Raw genomic sequence first — 17,680 nt, 5'->3', positions numbered from 1 at the left:
TAGGTGCTGCGCTCCAATATTCACACTCACTGGCTTCCTTTACACGTCTCCTTTCCTTAAAGACAGGACTAGATAGGTGCTGCTCTCCAATATTCACACTCACTGGCTTCCTTTACATGTCTCCTTTTCTTAAAGACAGAACTAGATAGGTGCTGCGCTCCAATATTCCCACTCACTGGCTTCCTTTACATGTCTCCTTTCCTTAAAGACAGGACTAGATAGGTGCTGCTCTCCAATATTCACACTCACTGGCTTCCTTTACATGTCTCCTTTCCTTAAAGACAGGACTAGATAGGTGCTGCTCTCCAATATTCACACTCACTGGCTTCCTTTACATGTCTCCTTTCCTTAAAGACAGGACTAGATAGGTGCTGCGCTCCAATATTCCCACTCACTGGCTTCCTTTACACGTCTCCTTTCCTTAAAGACAGGACTAGATAGGTGCTGCGCTCCAATATTCACACTCACTGGCTTCCTTTCCTTGTTTCCTTGCTTTTATCAAAGGACGTGATCAGGGCTGCGGTACATAATTTTACCTACACTGGCTTCCTTTACACGCCTCCTATACTTTAAGGACTGTATAACAGTAGAGAAAGTGCTCTGTTTGGGATGTTCTGTCTTCTTAACCAAGCTCCCCTTCTCCCCTTCTGTTTTTCTATCCTCGTCCCTCTCTCCATCTCTGTTCCTCTCTGTCCTACTCCCTCACCCCTGTTCTCCAGGAGGGAGAGTGTGAGGAGGGAGACGGTGAAGCTGAGGTGGAGGTGGAGGTAGAGGTGGAGGGAGACGTGATGGAAGAAGAGACAGACGAGGACCTGGATGAAGAGGAGAACCCAGCAGTGATCGTGGAGGAGGTCCCAGGCAGGGGGCTGGAGCAGTATTTCTCTGCCCAGGTTCTGGTCTACGAAGACGGGACCTACCTGATACAGGACGTGGGGGAAGAACAGGAGGTGGAGACTGAGGTGGTGGAGACAGGTGAGAGACCGGGGTGGGGATGTACACACAGGCCTAGCTCTACATATATCATATACCATCTACCATCTTCCTACCCAACCTGAATACACTAGTGGTATATACATTCAGTACCAGTCAAACGTTTGGACACACCTGCTCGTGTTTCTTTATTTGTACTATCATCTACATTGTAGAATAATAGTGAAGACGTCACAACTATGTAATAACACATATGGAATCATGCAGTAACCAAACAAGTGTTAAACAGAGTGTGCACAGCTGTCATCAAGGCAAAGGGTGGCTACTTTGAACAATCTCATATATTTTGATTTGACACTTTTTCAGTTATTGCATGACTTTGATATGTGTTATTTCATAGTTTATGTCTTCACTATTATTATACAATGTAAAAAATAAAGAGAAACCCCTTGAATGGGTAGGTGTCCAAACTTTTGACATACATACACGCATACATGCATACATACATACATACATACCTACCTACCTACCTACCTACCTACCTACCTACCTACCTACCTACATACATACATGCATACATACATACATACATACACACATACACGCATACATGCATACACACATACATACATACCTTACCTACCTACCTACCTACATACATACATACATACACACCTACATACATACATACATACATGCATACATACATACATACATACACACATACACGCATACATGCATACACACATACATACATACATACACACCTACATACATACATACATACATACATACATACATACATACATACATACATACATACACACACACATACACGCATACATACATACATACATACATACATACATACATACACACACACACATACATACATACATACATACATACATACATACATACATACATACATACACACACACACACATACACACACACATACACGCATACATGCATACACACATACCTACCTACCTACCTACATACATACATACATACATACATACATACATACATACATACATACATACATACACACCTACATACATACATACATACATACATACATACATACATACATACATACATACACACCTACATACATACATACATACATACATACATACATACATACATACATACATACATACATACATACACACCTACATACATACATACATACATACATACATACATACACACCTACATACATACATACATACATACATACATACATACATACATACACACATACACACCTACATACATACATACATACATACATACATACACACCTACATACATACATACATACATACATACATACATACATACATACATACATACATACATACATACATACATACACACCTACATACATACATACATACATACATACACACACACATACCTACCTACCTACCTACCTACCTACCTACCTACCTACCTACCTACCTACCTACATACATGTACCTTTGTACATACAACCTGAATACACACACAGTAAAATAAGAGTAGAAGTGGGACAGCTTTCAGCTTTGGCACTAGTTGTTGATAATAAAGCTAAGTGTTAAGAGGGGGATGGTGAAGTATTACACTTTGATTTTTACATTCACTTGACATACACACCCCACACCAGTTTACAGATGTTATTTTCATTTGGGGAGATGTACAATATTTTCCACACCTTCATCCACAGTACTACAGTCACTCACAGCTTTGCTGTGGTTGCTAGGAAACTCAGCAAGCGGATATGTAAGGCCTGTCTGCCAGTAGACATCGCCCCCTTGTGGCCGTCCCCTGTAGTACATTAAAAAGTCCACAAGTGTACTGTTTGGAAGTTGTAAACATGCCTTTGATTGCAGTTGTGATTCCACTGTGATTATTATTATTTGACCATGCTGGTCATCTATGAACATTTTGAACATCTTGGCCATGTTCTGTTATAATCTCCACCCGGCACAGCCAGAAGAGGACTGGCCACCCCACATAGCCTGGTTCCTCTCTAGGTTTCTTCCTAGGTTCTGGCCTTTCTAGGGAGTTTTTCCTAGCCACCGTGCTTCTACACCTGCATTGCTTGCTGTTTGGGGTTTTAGGCTGGGTTTCTGTACAAGCACTTTGAGACATCAGCTGATGTAATAAGGGCTTTATAAATACATTTGATTGGTTGATTTAGGCAAACAGTTTAAAGCCTGTATTTGATTGGTTGATTTAGGCAAACAGTTTAAAGCCTGTATTTGATTGGTTGATTTAGGCAAACAGTTTAAAGCCTGTATTTGATTGGTTGATTTAGGCAAACAGTTTAAAGCCTGTATTTGATTGGTTGATTTAGGCAAACAGTTTAAAGCCTGTATTTGATTGGTTGATTTAGGCAAACAGTTTAAAGCCTGTATTTGATTGGTTGATTTAGGCAAACAGTTTAAAGCCTGTATTTGATTGGTTGATTTAGGCAAACAGTTTATAGCCTGTAGTTAGTTGGACACGTTGGAGGGAAAACACAACAAACCAAAAGCATTTAAGATGTAAAAAGTTCGGTATTTATTTCATTCTTTTTGAAGTTTTCTCTTTGGGAAGGAGTGTGGTCCAGCCAAGTAAGCAGACAGACAACGGTGTGTTCTCTTTGGGAAGGAGTGTGGTCCAGCCAAGTAAGCAGACAGACAACGGTGTGTTCTCTTTGGGAAGGAGTGTGGTCCAGCCAAGTAAGCAGACAGACAACGGTGTGTTCTCCTTCCCTCAGCGTTTCTAAAGTAGCCAACCTCTACTGTACCATCCTAAACTTATTCTTATTTTTTAACTCCTTGTTTTTCTTCCCTTTTTAAAATTCCGTCATTGGTTGCTGACACGATGACTTGTTGTGCGAGTCGCTGAGTGCTGTCTGGGGCTTAGACTTGGTGTGAGACTCCAGTCAGAAAACTAACCCATTAAAGTGGATGATGAACTAAGTACCTACATGCTCTGGCATCGATCTAAACATTTCTGCACTCGGTACCTCAGCAGACTGTTTCATTTTTAGTTACTTTAGTAAGAGATTTTTTTAAATCAGGCGTACATCATTCCTACTTTAGACTAAGGTCGTTTTGCCATAATGCAAATGAAGACACGTTTATATGCTCTTAAAATCTTTATTCCTTGCGTTGAATGTTAATTGTTAGGAATGCAATACATACATTATATTAATGGTGTCTTAAAATGCTCTGTTATGCTTTTTTTAAATGTTGAATGCACGGGCCTATTATGGGGGAATTGTCCTTTTTTCCTGCTTTGGTTGACGTTCGATCGACGCAAGAGCAGAGATGGAAAAGAAAGCGAGACATCTCACTCGCTCCTTTTTTTTCCTCCTTCATAAACAGTGAATGGACTAAGCGAATCAGACCCAGCTGCTAATTTATTGGTGCCTATGGGAGAGCCACCCCTTAAGCAGACAGGAACTTTAAAACATGGTTAACGGCCTGAGTTGGACATCTAAATGTATCCACCATCTTTGGCAAGAGCTCAAGAGAGAGCGGAGGATTTCCTGTGTTTAGCGCGGAAGGACACCCGTCTGCCGCGGTGTGAGGGTTGTGAAGCGGTCTGGATGAATTTGAGATTTCCTCTGGCGGCGGAGTGATCTGAGCTTTTGGCTGCCTTTGCATTTCAGTGTGAAGTCAATACGAATCTGCAACACGGGAAGAACATGGCGACTTCACTTCATGAGGGGCCCGCTAACCAACTCGATCTGCTCATCAGAGCAGGTAACATAATTTATTTAGAACTCGTTTTACCGGCGACCGTTTGTTGACACGTTATGTGTTTATTTTTGCGACCGCTGCGCCCCCATATCCGTTAAGTAGTTTCGTGAAATAATGGAGGGCAAAGCAGGAAGTGATCACCTTGCTTAGTAACCTGCATGGCGATGTCCGCTTTTCTTCAGTCGTTCTTAAAATGTTTAAAATTACCGTTTGGATTTGAGCACTGGAGGATTAGACCGCAATCTGCACGTAGCAGCGCGTGCATATCGTGATTTATAGTTTATTCGTCCATGTGTATCATAACAACTGGTTATTCTGGCAGAGAGGGAGCCCCGCTGAAACCAGGAAGTGTTGTAGATGTGTTGTCTTTCCTACGTCTTTGCCACGCTGTCTGAGTCGGAAGGGCATGTGGATTTATGTTTATTCCGCGTTTATCGTGGCTTTAAATACACAATCTGTTTATATGATCTACCTATATTGAATTAGTTATGTTGTGATTTTATTCCTGTATTGAAATATAGTCTATCGAAATATTTTTCCTTGTTGAATAACACATACAGCCAGTTTGTTCAAACATTGAATGACACGGAAGTGAGTGTAAACATTTAGTTGAAAGCTGTATTCTAGTCATTTTGTGACTTTCTCCCCCCCCCCATCTGTTTTCAGCCATGTACCGTTTTTCTGAGTCAGATTCGGACCGTTATCTAAGTGTGGGCCCAGTGGTTTATCCCGTGAAGTGTGTGGCTGCTAACGGTGCACTCAATGCTGGCTTTTGCGTTTACTCGCTAGCGATTTTTAAGTGCAAATCGTGTCTCGTTTAAGTTCAGTTCGCCTTACAAAAGGTTATTATTTTTTGCATTGGCTAGAGTGTTATATTTTCTTCCTTGATTTAACGATACATTTAAAAATATTTGTGGATAATTTCGATGGCGGAAGCATTGTTATGCATCTAGGCGGGTTGTTGGCTTGATTGACAGGTCCATTTGACCAACGGCGCTCGTGAGGCGTTCGAAATCCTCCCACCAGCCAATGAGCGCTGCTAGACGGTTGGGCGTAGATGACTGACTTATCCAATGGTGTCCGGGGCGGGGAGTGAGTGACGTGGGCATGGAGACCGTCTTCACCGTCTTCGAAGAGAACTGGAGGGAAAGGCTACGCGAGTGTAAACACGGAAGTCATAGGGGACTGCACTACTTTGTGTCGGACTTGCTATTATTGGCTCGGTCAAATAGTACCAGCTCTTTCTTTCTTTCTTGTCGAGAAGTAATGATGAAAATCATATTTATTCACACGCATTTTGTACTTTTGAAATATGCTGACTTTTAGCCTCAATTGCTTTTTACAGATGTTAATTAATTTTCTTAAATGCAATGACTGAATAAGGTAGTGCAGCAGTACTATTTCAACCCGAGTCCGTACCCAACCAAATATTCGGATAACCAACCTCGCTTATTAACCAAACACTCACTGTTGAACGAATCCCTAGAAATATGAAAATGCATAACATTTTATTTCACTTTTACAGTTAAAAGTGTACTTTTTAAAATATTTTTTAAGTGTTAACACTTTGACAGTTAAACCCGTATGTATAATATGCTTACAGATAAATGCATCTTAGTATGTATGTCAAATGTCTGTGTTTATTTCTAGCCTATGTATCGGTGTCAAAGTATCCAGTGCCCAGTCTATGTTATGGTCTATGGTGGGTTTATTTAGGTAGTCCTGCCTGGTTTCAACGGCAGCTCGGCCTATCAGATGCCTATAGTAGTTCTGCTTGTTTATGTGTGTGTGTGTGGGGGGGGGCTACAGTTTGTTTGCGCTTGGGACGACGGGTAGTGTGTGTGTCAGGGTCTGAATGAGAGGGATTGGGGGGGGGGGGGGCAGGCAGGCACTCTTCCTAAATATAACCCCTCTCCCCTACCCTGTGCCTGCCTCGTAGCCAAACATGGGCAGGGGTGATGGTGACCAGATACGTGCTTCCCAGAGAGGGACAACAACAGGTGCCCTGGGTTTGGTCCCAAATGGCACCCTATCCACTATGTAGTGCACTACTTTTGACCAGGGCCCAGAGCGCTCTGGTCAAAAGTAGTGTACTGTAAATTGAATCCCTGGGCTTAGTCTGTCTCCTAGTTCCTCAGAATGACTGCATACCCCATACTAATAAATTGCATAATTTTTCCTTGTCTCCTTTAGTTTGTGAAACAATTCCTGGCCCAAATGATTTACCATGACCAGATGAGCACAAGGAAACCCTCTAGACCCCTTGTTGTAGACAGCCCGTAATGAGGAAAACAGATTGGGTCATTTTATAAGGAAAAAACCTCAGGGCCCAAAGGAAAGTAGGAAACCATGACTCTAACCAATACTTATTATATGGTTAGTTATAGATGGTTAGTTAGTTATAGATGGTTAGTTAGTTATAGATGGTTAGTTGTGGTTAGTTATGGTTAATTAGTTACTTGAGGCTCTGTAACATCTGTTTTAAGGTCAGTCTGACACTGTAGGTCATAGTGGTAAAGAAATACTTTTATTTGCAGCTGATCCTACATCAGTTAGGCCATAGTAACTGCAGACTGAATGGTTGCTAGGGGGCGCCAGAGAGACGATGTCAGCTTTGACAGACTTTAGAAGTCCTGTGTGAGGTGTAGTAAACAAGCCATTTGAGGTGTCTCAGCCTTTTAGTTTGGTAGTAAACCGTTAATGGTGGAACGCCGACGGTGTTTTCACAATAAAAACAAACCGTGGTAAGTCTGAGGTAACCAAACACACCTTTTATTTCCAGTAGGATGCATCAGAACCCCTCTGTACTGTGCAAGTGATGAAATGTCTACGGCGGCTGTACAGACCTGCAACGGTGCTTTTCACCTTCACTAACGTGTGTTTTCTGTGTTTCAGTGGAGGCGTCCGTCCATTACCAACAGTCTGGCACCAGTATCTACTGTTCTGATAAGACCATCGAGGCTGCCGAGGCTCTGCTGCACATGGACTCTGTTACCAGCCTGAGAGGAGACCGCAGCCCAGGTATTCACCATGACATATTCCATCTATAAGCAGCAGCCCAGGTATTCACCATGACATATTCCATCCATAAGCAGCAGCCCAGGTATTCACCATGACATAGTCCATCCATAAGCAGCAGCCCAGGTATTCACCATGACATATTCCATCTATAAGCAGCAGCCCAGGTATTCACCATGACATAGTCCATCCATAAGCAGCAGCCCAGGTATTCACCATGACATAGTCCATCCATAAGCAGCAGCCCAGGTTTTCACCATGACATAGTCCATCCATAAGCAGCAGCCCAGGTATTCACCATGACATAGTCCATCCATAAGCAGCTGAGAGACAAGAACAGAGAGACATTATTGATGTCGTAGATCTCAGATGATTTCGTACGAATGTTGGTGTTCACACAACGTCACATCCACCAGAACACACACACTGTTTCTCTCTCCTAAACGTTTTCCCTCTTGTCCCACTAGATGTGTTCATCCCGGCAGGGTGTGGGGCCACCCCAGACTTCATCCACGCGGCGATGCGTCCAGACGTGATGACCGAGACGGTGGTGGAGGTGTCTACGGAAGACTGTATGGACGAGGACATGGAGGTCACCCTCATAGAGGAACCAGACGAGTCAGAGCCTGACCACCAACCTGTCAGGAAGAAGAAAGGTTAGTGATGAGGACACGGTCACCCTCCTAGAGGAACCAGACGAGTCAGAGCCTGACCACCAACCTGTCAGGAAGAAGAAAGGTTAGTGATGAGGACACGGAGGTCACCCTCCTAGAGGAACCTGACCACCAACCTGTCAGAAAGGTTAGTGATGAGGACACGGAGGTCACCCTCCTAGAGGAACCAGAGCCTGATCACCAACCTGTCAGAAAGGTTAGTGATGAGGACACGGAGGTCACCCTCCTAGAGGAACCAGACGAGTCAGAGCCTGACCACCAACCTGTCAGGAAGAAGAAAGGTTAGTGATGAGGACACGGAGGTCACCCTCCTAGAGGAACCTGACCACCAACCTGTCAGAAAGGTTAGTGATGAGGACACGGAGGTCACCCTCATAGAGGAACCAGACGAGTCAGAGCCTGACCACCAGCCTGTCAGGAAGAAGAAAGGTTAGTGATGAGGACACGGAGGTCACCCTCCTAGAGGAACCAGACCACCAGTCTGTCAGAAAGAAGAAAGGTTAGTGATGAGGACAGGGAGGTCACCCTCCTAGAGGAACCAGAGCCTGACCACCAGCCTGTCAGAAAGAAGAAAGGTTGGTGATGAGGACACGGAGGTCACCCTCATAGAGGAACCAGACCACCAACCTGTCAGGAAGGTTAGTGATGAGGACACGGAGGTCACCCTCATAGAGGAACCTGACCACCAACCTGTCAGGAAGGTTAGTGATGAGGACACGGAGGTCACCTTCCTAGAGGAACCTGACCACCAACCTGTCAAGGGTTAGTGATGAGGACACGGAGGTCACCCTCCTAGAGGAACCAGACCACCAGCCTGTCAAAGGTTAGTGATGAGGAAACGGAGGTCACTCTCCTAGAGGAACCAGACCACCAGCCTGTCAAAGGTTAGTGATGAGGACACGGAGGTCACCTTCCTAGAGGAACCAGACCACCAGCCTGTCAGAAAGGTTAAGATGACTCTAAGACAGAATAGAATACTGTCTATCCACTGAGAAATAAAGAAACTTTCCATAATACTACCCAAAGATACTATCTGTTGATTGAAGATAGTATCTGTTGATTGAAGATAGTATCTGTTGATTGAAGATAGTATCTGTTGATTGAAGATACTGGCTGTTGATTGGAGATACTGGCTGTTGATTGGAGATACTGGCTGTTGATTGGAGATACTGGCTGTTGATTAAGACATCAAAGTAATGCTCAAGAGCCTAAATGGTTTTAATGATAAAGGTACTATAAAGATGATGATGTTAAATAGGACTGACTTGTCAGACTGACTGTACCTTGTAGACAGGATGTTGATGTTATATAGGACTGGCTGTATCTTGTAGACAGGATGTTGATGTTATATAGGACTGACTTGTCAGACTGGCTGTATCTTGTAGACAGGATGTTGATGTTATATAGGACTGGTTGTATCTTGTAGACAGGATGTTGATGTTATATAGGACTGGTTGTATCTTGTAGACAGGATGTTGATGTTATATAGGACTGGCTGTATCTTGTAGACAGGATGTTGTTATATAGGACTGGCTGTATCTTGTAGACAGGATGTTGATGTTATATAGGACTGGCTGTATCTTGTAGACAGGATGTTGATGGTAAATAGGACTGGCTGTATCTTGTAGACAGGATGTTGATGTTATATAGGACTGACTTGTCAGACTGGCTGTATCTTGTAGACAGGATGTTGATGGTAAATAGGACTGGCTGTATCTTGTAGACAGGATGTTGATGTTATATAGGACTGACTTGTCAGACTGGCTGTATCTTGTAGACAGGATGTTGATGGTAAATAGGACTGGCTGTATCTTGTCAGACTGGCTGTGTCTTGTAGACAGAAAGATCGCCATCTATTGGCATATTGGGAGATTGCACGCAATGTGAAATGTTCATGTCTTCGACCCATGTCAATTGATTTGATTTATTTTGAATAACTTTATTGGTCTGCTTGTCTGTGTAGCGGGGAGGAAGCCAAAGACCCACCCGCCTGCTGTGTCCAACGGATCGCCGGACCTCAGCATCAAGAAGAAACCCAGAGAAGGAAAAGGTGGGACACACCAAACATACAGAAAGGACACCTCCATAAACCCCTAGGATTTCATGTGTTGATTAGGGGCTTGGACTTAATTTTCCCACAACCAAGTGTTCATCAACCATATTCTTTGTGAAGTTTAACCTGTTGTTTAAGCCTGTAAACGTAGAGGAAGGATAAGTATGTTCTCTGTCGACCGACCCGTCTGTCTCTCTGTCGACCGACCCGTCTGTCTCTCTGTTCGACCGACCCGCCTGTCTCTCTGTTCGACCGACCCGCCTGTCTCTCTCTGTCGACCGACAGAGAGACAGACGGGTCGGTCGACAGCCTGTCTCTCTCTGTCGACCGACCCGCCTGTCTCTCTCTGTCGACCGACCCGCCTGTCTCTCTCTGTCGACCGACCCGCCTGTCTCTCTCTGTTCGACCGACCCGCCTGTCTCTCTGTTCGACCGACCCGCCTGTCTCTCTGTTCGACCGACCCGCCTGTCTCTCTGTTCGACCGACCCGCCTGTCTCTCTGTTCGACCGACCCGCCTGTCTCTGGTCCCCCAGGCAGCACCACGTACCTGTGGGAGTTCCTGTTGGACTTGCTCCAGGACAAGAACACGTGTCCCAGGTACATCAAGTGGACTCAGAGGGAGAAGGGCATCTTCAAGCTGGTGGACTCCAAGGCCGTGTCCAAGCTGTGGGGCAAACACAAGAACAAACCTGACATGAACTATGAGACCATGGGACGGGCTCTGAGGTGAGGGTTTACCCTACAACCGTCTAGCACTTGAAATGGCATTGACTGTGGAAGAGGCTTTAAGCCGAGTTAGGTGTGTAGGTTGTTGGTTTGGATGAGTTCCTCTGAGGAACATTATCCCCTCCCCTCCGTCTTCCCTCTCTCTCTCCCTATCCCCTCCCTCCTCTATTCCCCTCCCTCCTCTATTTCCCTCCCTCCGTCTTCCCTCTCTCTCCCTATCCCCTCCCTCCTCTATTTCCCTCCGTCCGTCTTCCCCCTCTCTCTCCCTCCTCTCTCCCTATCCCCTCCCTCCTCTGTTTCCCTCCCTCCGTCTTCCCTCTCTCTCTCCCCCTCCCCTCTCCCTATCCCCTCCCTCCTCTGTTTCCCTCCCTCCGTCTTCCCTCTCTCTCTCCCCCTCCCCTCTCCCTATCCCCTCCCTCCTCTATTTCCCTCCGTCCGTCTTCCCCCTCTCTCTCCCTCCTCTCTCCCTATCCCCTCCCTCCTCTATTTCCCTCCCTCCGTCTTCCCTCTCTCTCTCCCTCCTCTCTCCCTATCCCCTCCCTCCTCTATTTCCCTCCGTCCGTCTTCCCCCTCTCTCTCCCTCCTCTCTCCCCATCCCCTCCCTCCTCTGTTTCCCTCCCTCCGTCTTCCCTCTCTCTCTCCCCCTCCCCTCTCCCTATCCCCTCCCTCCTCTATTTCCCTCCCTCCGTCTTCCCTCTCCCCCTCATCTCTCCCTATCCCCTCCCTCCTCTATTCCCCTCCCTCCTCTATTTCCCTCCCTCCGTCTTCCCTCTCTCTCCCCCTCATCTCTCCCTATCCCCTCCCTCCTCTGTTTCCTTCCCTCCGTCTTCCCTCTCTCTCTCACTCTCCTCTCTCCCTCCCTCTCCTCCCTCTACCAGGTACTACTACCAACGTGGTATACTGGCCAAGGTCGAAGGTCAGCGGCTGGTCTACCAGTTCAAGGAGATGCCCAAGAACATCGTTGTCATCGAGGACGACAAGGCCGACTCCAGATCGGGCGATCTTATTGGCTCAGAGAAGTCTTACCACGAGAGAGTCCTGCCCTCGTCGGAGACGATACTGAACGTGGCCGAGCTCGCCACGACGCCCACCATCCTGAGGGGTGGGACTAGAACCGTAGTCCATCCTCCGGTTGCTAAGGGCAACAAGGCGGTGATGACGGGGGGCGGGGCGGCGGTGGGGGTTCCGAGGATAGTGACCATTTCCACGGCGCCAGACGGAACCCAGACGCAGCATTCTCACACGGCCATCATCCCCACTTCCTCAGGACCCAGGTTAGAGACACACCCTAATACTGACCCTGAAACATACAATTCACTTTGCAGGCTTTATGCTGAATGTAAAACAGTTTATCTATCTAGCGATATCTAGTAAGTTTGTATTTACAAAACTTTGTCACGGACTCCATTTTGTTATTGTTTCCGTCTCCAGGACTGTACGGGTTGCCATGCAAGTGCCTGTAGTCATGACAACGTCACTGGGCCAGAAGATCTCAACGGTTGCCGTGCAACAGGCGCCAGGGACGTCGGGAGGCCAAACGACGTACCAATTGGCCAACGCCTCTCCCATCGGCACGGCAACGGGCAACGCGAACTCCCAACCGAAGGTGGGTAACCACGCTAGTTGGTGTGTCAGCTAGTTACTCTGTATAGATCTAGAATGTGTAGACCTGTTCCTAACCATATCTCTTCTCTCCAGGTTGTAATCAGAACCCCCACTCTGTATAGATCTAGAATGTGTAGACCTGTTCCTAACCATATCTCTTCTCTCCAGGTTGTAATCAGAACCCCCACTCTGTATAGATCTAGAATGTGTAGACCTGTTCCTAACCATATCTCTTCTGTCCAGGTTGTAATCAGACCCCCCCCCCCCACGCTGTATAGATCTAGAATGTGTAGACCTGTTCCTAACCATATCTCTTCTCTCCAGGTTGTAATCAGACCCCCCCCCCCCCCCACCCACTCTGTATAGATCTAGAATGTGTAGACCTGTTCCTAACCATATCTCTTCTCTCCAGGTTGTGACCCAGACATCCCCACTCTGTATAGATCTAGAATGTGTAGACCTGTTCCTAACCATGTCTCTTCTCTCCAGGTTGTAATCAGACCCCCCCCTCCCCCACCCACTCTGTATAGATCTAGAATGTGTAGACCTGTTCCTAACCATAACTCTTCTCTCCAGGTTGTGATCCAGACCATCCCCACTCTGTATAGATCTAGAATGTGTAGACCTGTTCCTAAACCATGTCTCTTCTCTCCAGGTTGTAATCAGACCCCCCCACTCTATAGATCTAGAATGTGTAGACCTGTTCCTAACCATATCTCTTCTCTCCAGGTTGTGATCCAGACCATCCCCACTCTGTATAGATCTAGAATGTGTAGACCTGTTCCTAAACCATGTCTCTTCTCTCCAGGTTGTAATCAGACCCCCCCACTCTATAGATCTAGAATGTGTAGACCTGTTCCTAACCATATCTCTTCTCTCCAGGTTGTGATCCAGACCATCCCCACTCTGTATAGATCTAGAATGTGTAGACCTGTTCCTAACCATATCTCTTCTCTCTAGGTTGTGATCCAGACCATCCCCACTGTATATATCTAGAATGTGTAGACCTGTTCCTAACCATCTCTCTTCTCTCCAGGTTGTGATCCAGACCATCCCCACCATGGTTCCAGCCACAGCGGAGAACGGAGACAAGATCACGGTCCAACTGGCTAAGATCATCACCATCCCGGCCCACCAGCTGGCCCAGTACCAGCAGCAGACCAAGCCTGGCCTGGGGGGTTCCCCGACGGGCAGCATCTCTCTCCTGGGCGGGACAAACTCCTGGGGGGTACGAGCCCTGGCACCTCATGTTACCATGGCTGCAGGGACACAGGTGTCTGTTTTAAAAATAGTTTTTTTATTGGCCATTTTAAGCTAGGAAACACATACTTTGAAACATCAATACTGAAATACAAGTGTAAAAGTATTGCATTTGGACACAGACTTAATGTGTTTCTTTGTGTATTAATTTGTATTTATTATTGTTACAAATTCAAACATTGTCTTCATTTATGGAATTACAAATTGTATCCCCTGTGACCAAGGTGATGAGGCTGGCCGTTCCCACAACGCTGCATCATCAACAACAACAACAGACACATCATATCGTCACGACGACGCAAGGTGGCGGGACCGGGACGGCAGTGGTCACCGTGACGACGACGACAGCCAATCAGAGCGCTCCGGTGGCGGCATCCCATATCATCAGCGGCATCATCAAGAGATCTGGCACGGCGACGAGAGAACCGCAGCAGCAGCAGCAAGCCAAGACGCTGACCGTTAAAACGGTACAGGCCCTCCCCGTCCAGACCACGTTACCGGAAGCACCGGAGATCATCACGGTAGTCGTCTAAATCAGAGGAGGGTCCCTGAGATCAAGTCAGAAGATCTGGAGTGTTGAGGTCACAAGTACGGACACACACACACACACACACACACACCTCAACATTGTTTGTACAGTTTTTGCCCATGTAGTTTGTTCCTCTTTTTCTACATGACAGTCTGAGAGACTATAAAGACCCACAACCAGCTCTGATTTACCCTGGGGGGGGTCTACCTTCCTACCACAGCCTCATCTCTATGGGGTGGGGGGGGTCTACCTTCCTACCACAGCCTCATCTCTATGGGGTGGGGGGGGTCTACCTTCCTACCACAGCCTCATCTCTATGGGGGTGGGGGGGGGGGGGGGTCTACCTTCCTACCACAGCCTCATCTCTATGGAGACCCAGTGTGCATCCCAAATGGTCCCCCTATTCCCTATACAGTACACTACTTCTGTAGGCAATAGGGTGTCATTTGAGTCGTACAATACTGTCGGTTACCGAGCCAACATAGGAACCCAGCAATGACTTTTCAACAGGGAAGAATCTCCTTCAGAAAAAGGGACCAAGTCAAGCTTAAATCACTACATGTTCTGTTTCTGGCAGATGAGACACTGACTAAGCTACAACGGACAAATTCAACCTTAAAATGACAAAACGAGAACACTAAACAAAAGGCTAATTATTAAAAACCAAAACAAATGTGAACTGGAAAGGAGCGAGATGGAGGGGGGGGGGGGGGGGTTGTATAGAAATGTATCTGTGTACGACCAGCATTTGATTTGCCGACTCACTGTGCAGATTCCCGGTGCGTAAACAAACCACACGAAAGACTGCGGGCTGTTCTAGGATCAGCTCTTACAAGACTGCGGGCTGTTCTAGGATCAGCTCTTACAAGACTGCGGGCTGTTCTAGGATCAGCTCTTACAAGGGGAAAATAAAAAGAGCCAAAGGGACTTGTGTGTGTATATAACTATTATACAGTTTAGGGGGAATTCAATTCACAACAAAACAGCCTTAGAATGATCTTTTATTTGTCATTCATTGTTTATAAGATAATTTAGCTTTTTTTTTGTGTGTTACGGTTTCTTGACCTTTTTGGATACCTTGTACCAAGCACAGTGTTATAAAACAATACCATTGTTCTATTATAGTCTGAAGCCCAAGTCAGTGGGTTGGTTACAGGGTTTGGGGTCAAAACCATTACAATTCAGGAAGTAGACTGAAATTACAATTCTCTTCAATGATAAAAAAATTAGCATTGACTATAATAGAAATGGAATTGACTCCCAACCCTGGTTGGTTCTAGTAGGCCTTGACCATAGGCTTACTACATCTACATCCCCACGGTAACCGTCTCTAGGGTAACTGCTCGTCAGCCATCTTGGCTCCGCCCCCTACCTTTCCTTAGTCGTATGAAGAGGGAGAAAGCTGTTCGGACTGAACTAGTTTGTATATTCAACATTTGAAGTATATTTTGTTGTACTCTTGTTTCAAAGTGTATTCAAGTAGATTTGACTGAAATATATAAAAAAAAATACATTTGAATTAAACAACTTTCTGTTTTGTCTTTTGTTTAAATGAAATTATGCTTTTCCAAATGTGATGTTTCTGCATTTGTGGTAAATGCTGTTGTTGGCTCAGACATGGGCCGTGTTAGAGAGGTGATCCACTGGGAACCATTCTCTCTGGGACCTGTTCCAGCCGACATGCAGTGAAATACAACGTAGCTGACGACAACTAGTAACCCTTTGGTTGCAGGGATTCTGTTTCTAAACAGTCCCATTCAGGGTTTAACCAGAACTAGTTGAATGGGAGGCAGACTGGCTTCAATGGCTCAGCTGGTTGGTGCAGAGTGACGGCGTTCACCACCCGCCTGACTTACAAACGGCTGCAATGTGTGTAGACTGAGTACAGAAGTTTAGTAGCTCCGGTAATCAGAGTTCTAGGTTCCCCATCAGGAACATGTGTAGACGGAGTACAGTAGCTCCGGTTCATTTAATCAGAGTTCTAGGTTCCCCATCAGGAACATGTGTAGACGTTTAGTAGCTCCGGTAATCAGAGTTCTAGGTTCCCCATCAGGAACATGTGTAGACGGAGTACAGAAGTTTAGTAGCTCCGGTAATCAGAGTTCTAGGTTCCCCATCAGGCACATGTGTAGACGTTTAGTAGCTCCGGTAATCAGAGTTCTAGGTTCCCCATCAGGAACATGTGTAGACGGAGTACAGTAGCTCCGGTTCATTTAATCAGAGTTCTAGGTTCCCCATCAGGAACATGTGTAGACGTTTAGTAGCTCCGGTAATCAGAGTTCTAGGTTCCCCATCAGGAACATGTGTAGACGTTTAGTAGCTCCGGTAATCAGAGTTCTAGGTTCCCCATCAGGAACATGTGTAGACGGAGTACAGAAGTTTAGTAGCTCCGGTAATCAGAGTTCTAGGTTCCCCATCAGGAACATGTGTAGACGTTTAGTAGCTCCGGTAATCAGAGTTCTAGGTTCCCCATCAGGAACATGTGTAGACGTTTAGTAGCTCCGGTAATCAGAGTTCTAGGTTCCCCATCAGGAACATGTGTAGACGTTTAGTAGCTCCGTTATTCAGAGTTCTAGGTTCCCCATCAGGAACATGTGTAGACGGAGTACAGAAGTTTAGTAGCTCCGGTAATCAGAGTTCTAGGTTCCCCATCAGGAACATGTGTAGACGTTTAGTAGCTCCGGTAATCAGAGTTCTAGGTTCCCCATCAGGAACATGTGTAGACGTTTAGTAGCTCCGTTATTCAGAGTTCTAGGTTACCCATCAGGAACATGTGTAGACGTTTAGTAGCTCCGTTATTCAGAGTTCTAGGTTCCCCATCAGGAACATGTGTAGACGGAGTACAGAAGTTTAGTAGCTCCGTTATTCAGAGTTCTAGGTTCCCATCCCCATCAGGAACATGTGTAGACGTTTAGTAGCTCCGTTATTCAGAGTTCTAGGTTCCCATCCCCATAAGGAACATGTGTAGACTGAGTACAGAAATTTAGTAGCTCCGTTATTCAGAGTTCTAGGTTCCCCATCAGGAATATGTGTAGACGTTTAGTAGCTCCGGTAATCAGAGTTCTAGGTTCCCCATCAGGAACATGTGTAGACGTTTAGTAGCTCCGTTATTCAGAGTTCTAGGTTCCCCATCAGGAAC

General features: G+C 45.8%; 1 protein-coding gene across 4 annotated transcripts in view; it reads left to right on the top strand.

Moving 5' to 3' along the window:
* LOC139419129 (ETS-related transcription factor Elf-2-like) overlaps positions 1-15,770 on the top strand; it is a 39,667-nt gene extending 23,897 nt beyond the window's left edge. The window contains exons 3-12 of one of the 4 annotated variants that reach the window (XR_011635381.1): positions 720-972; positions 7,572-7,697; positions 8,162-8,350; positions 10,332-10,418; positions 10,955-11,147; positions 12,026-12,421; positions 12,579-12,753; positions 13,789-14,025; positions 14,237-14,776; positions 14,915-15,770. Coding sequence is in view for 3 of the 4 variants with exons in the window: in XM_071169080.1 (XP_071025181.1) it covers positions 720-972; positions 7,572-7,697; positions 8,162-8,350; positions 10,332-10,418; positions 10,955-11,147; positions 12,026-12,421; positions 12,579-12,753; positions 13,789-14,025; positions 14,237-14,545 (1,965 nt within the window). In the remaining variant the exon portion in view is untranslated. Of the gene's footprint in view, positions 1-719; positions 973-4,566; positions 4,680-7,571; positions 7,698-8,161; positions 8,351-10,331; positions 10,419-10,954; positions 11,148-12,025; positions 12,422-12,578; positions 12,754-13,788; positions 14,026-14,236; positions 14,777-14,914 lie in introns of those variants that run through there. The other 3 variants (XM_071169081.1, XM_071169080.1, XM_071169082.1) reach the window with 3 other exon arrangements.
* The last annotated feature ends 1,910 nt before the right edge of the window (positions 15,771-17,680 follow it).

This window comes from Oncorhynchus clarkii, chromosome 10 (assembly GCF_045791955.1).
Source record: "Oncorhynchus clarkii lewisi isolate Uvic-CL-2024 chromosome 10, UVic_Ocla_1.0, whole genome shotgun sequence".
Classification (NCBI taxonomy): domain Eukaryota; kingdom Metazoa; phylum Chordata; class Actinopteri; order Salmoniformes; family Salmonidae; genus Oncorhynchus; species Oncorhynchus clarkii.
This window is presented reverse-complemented; position numbering and strand designations above follow the sequence as displayed.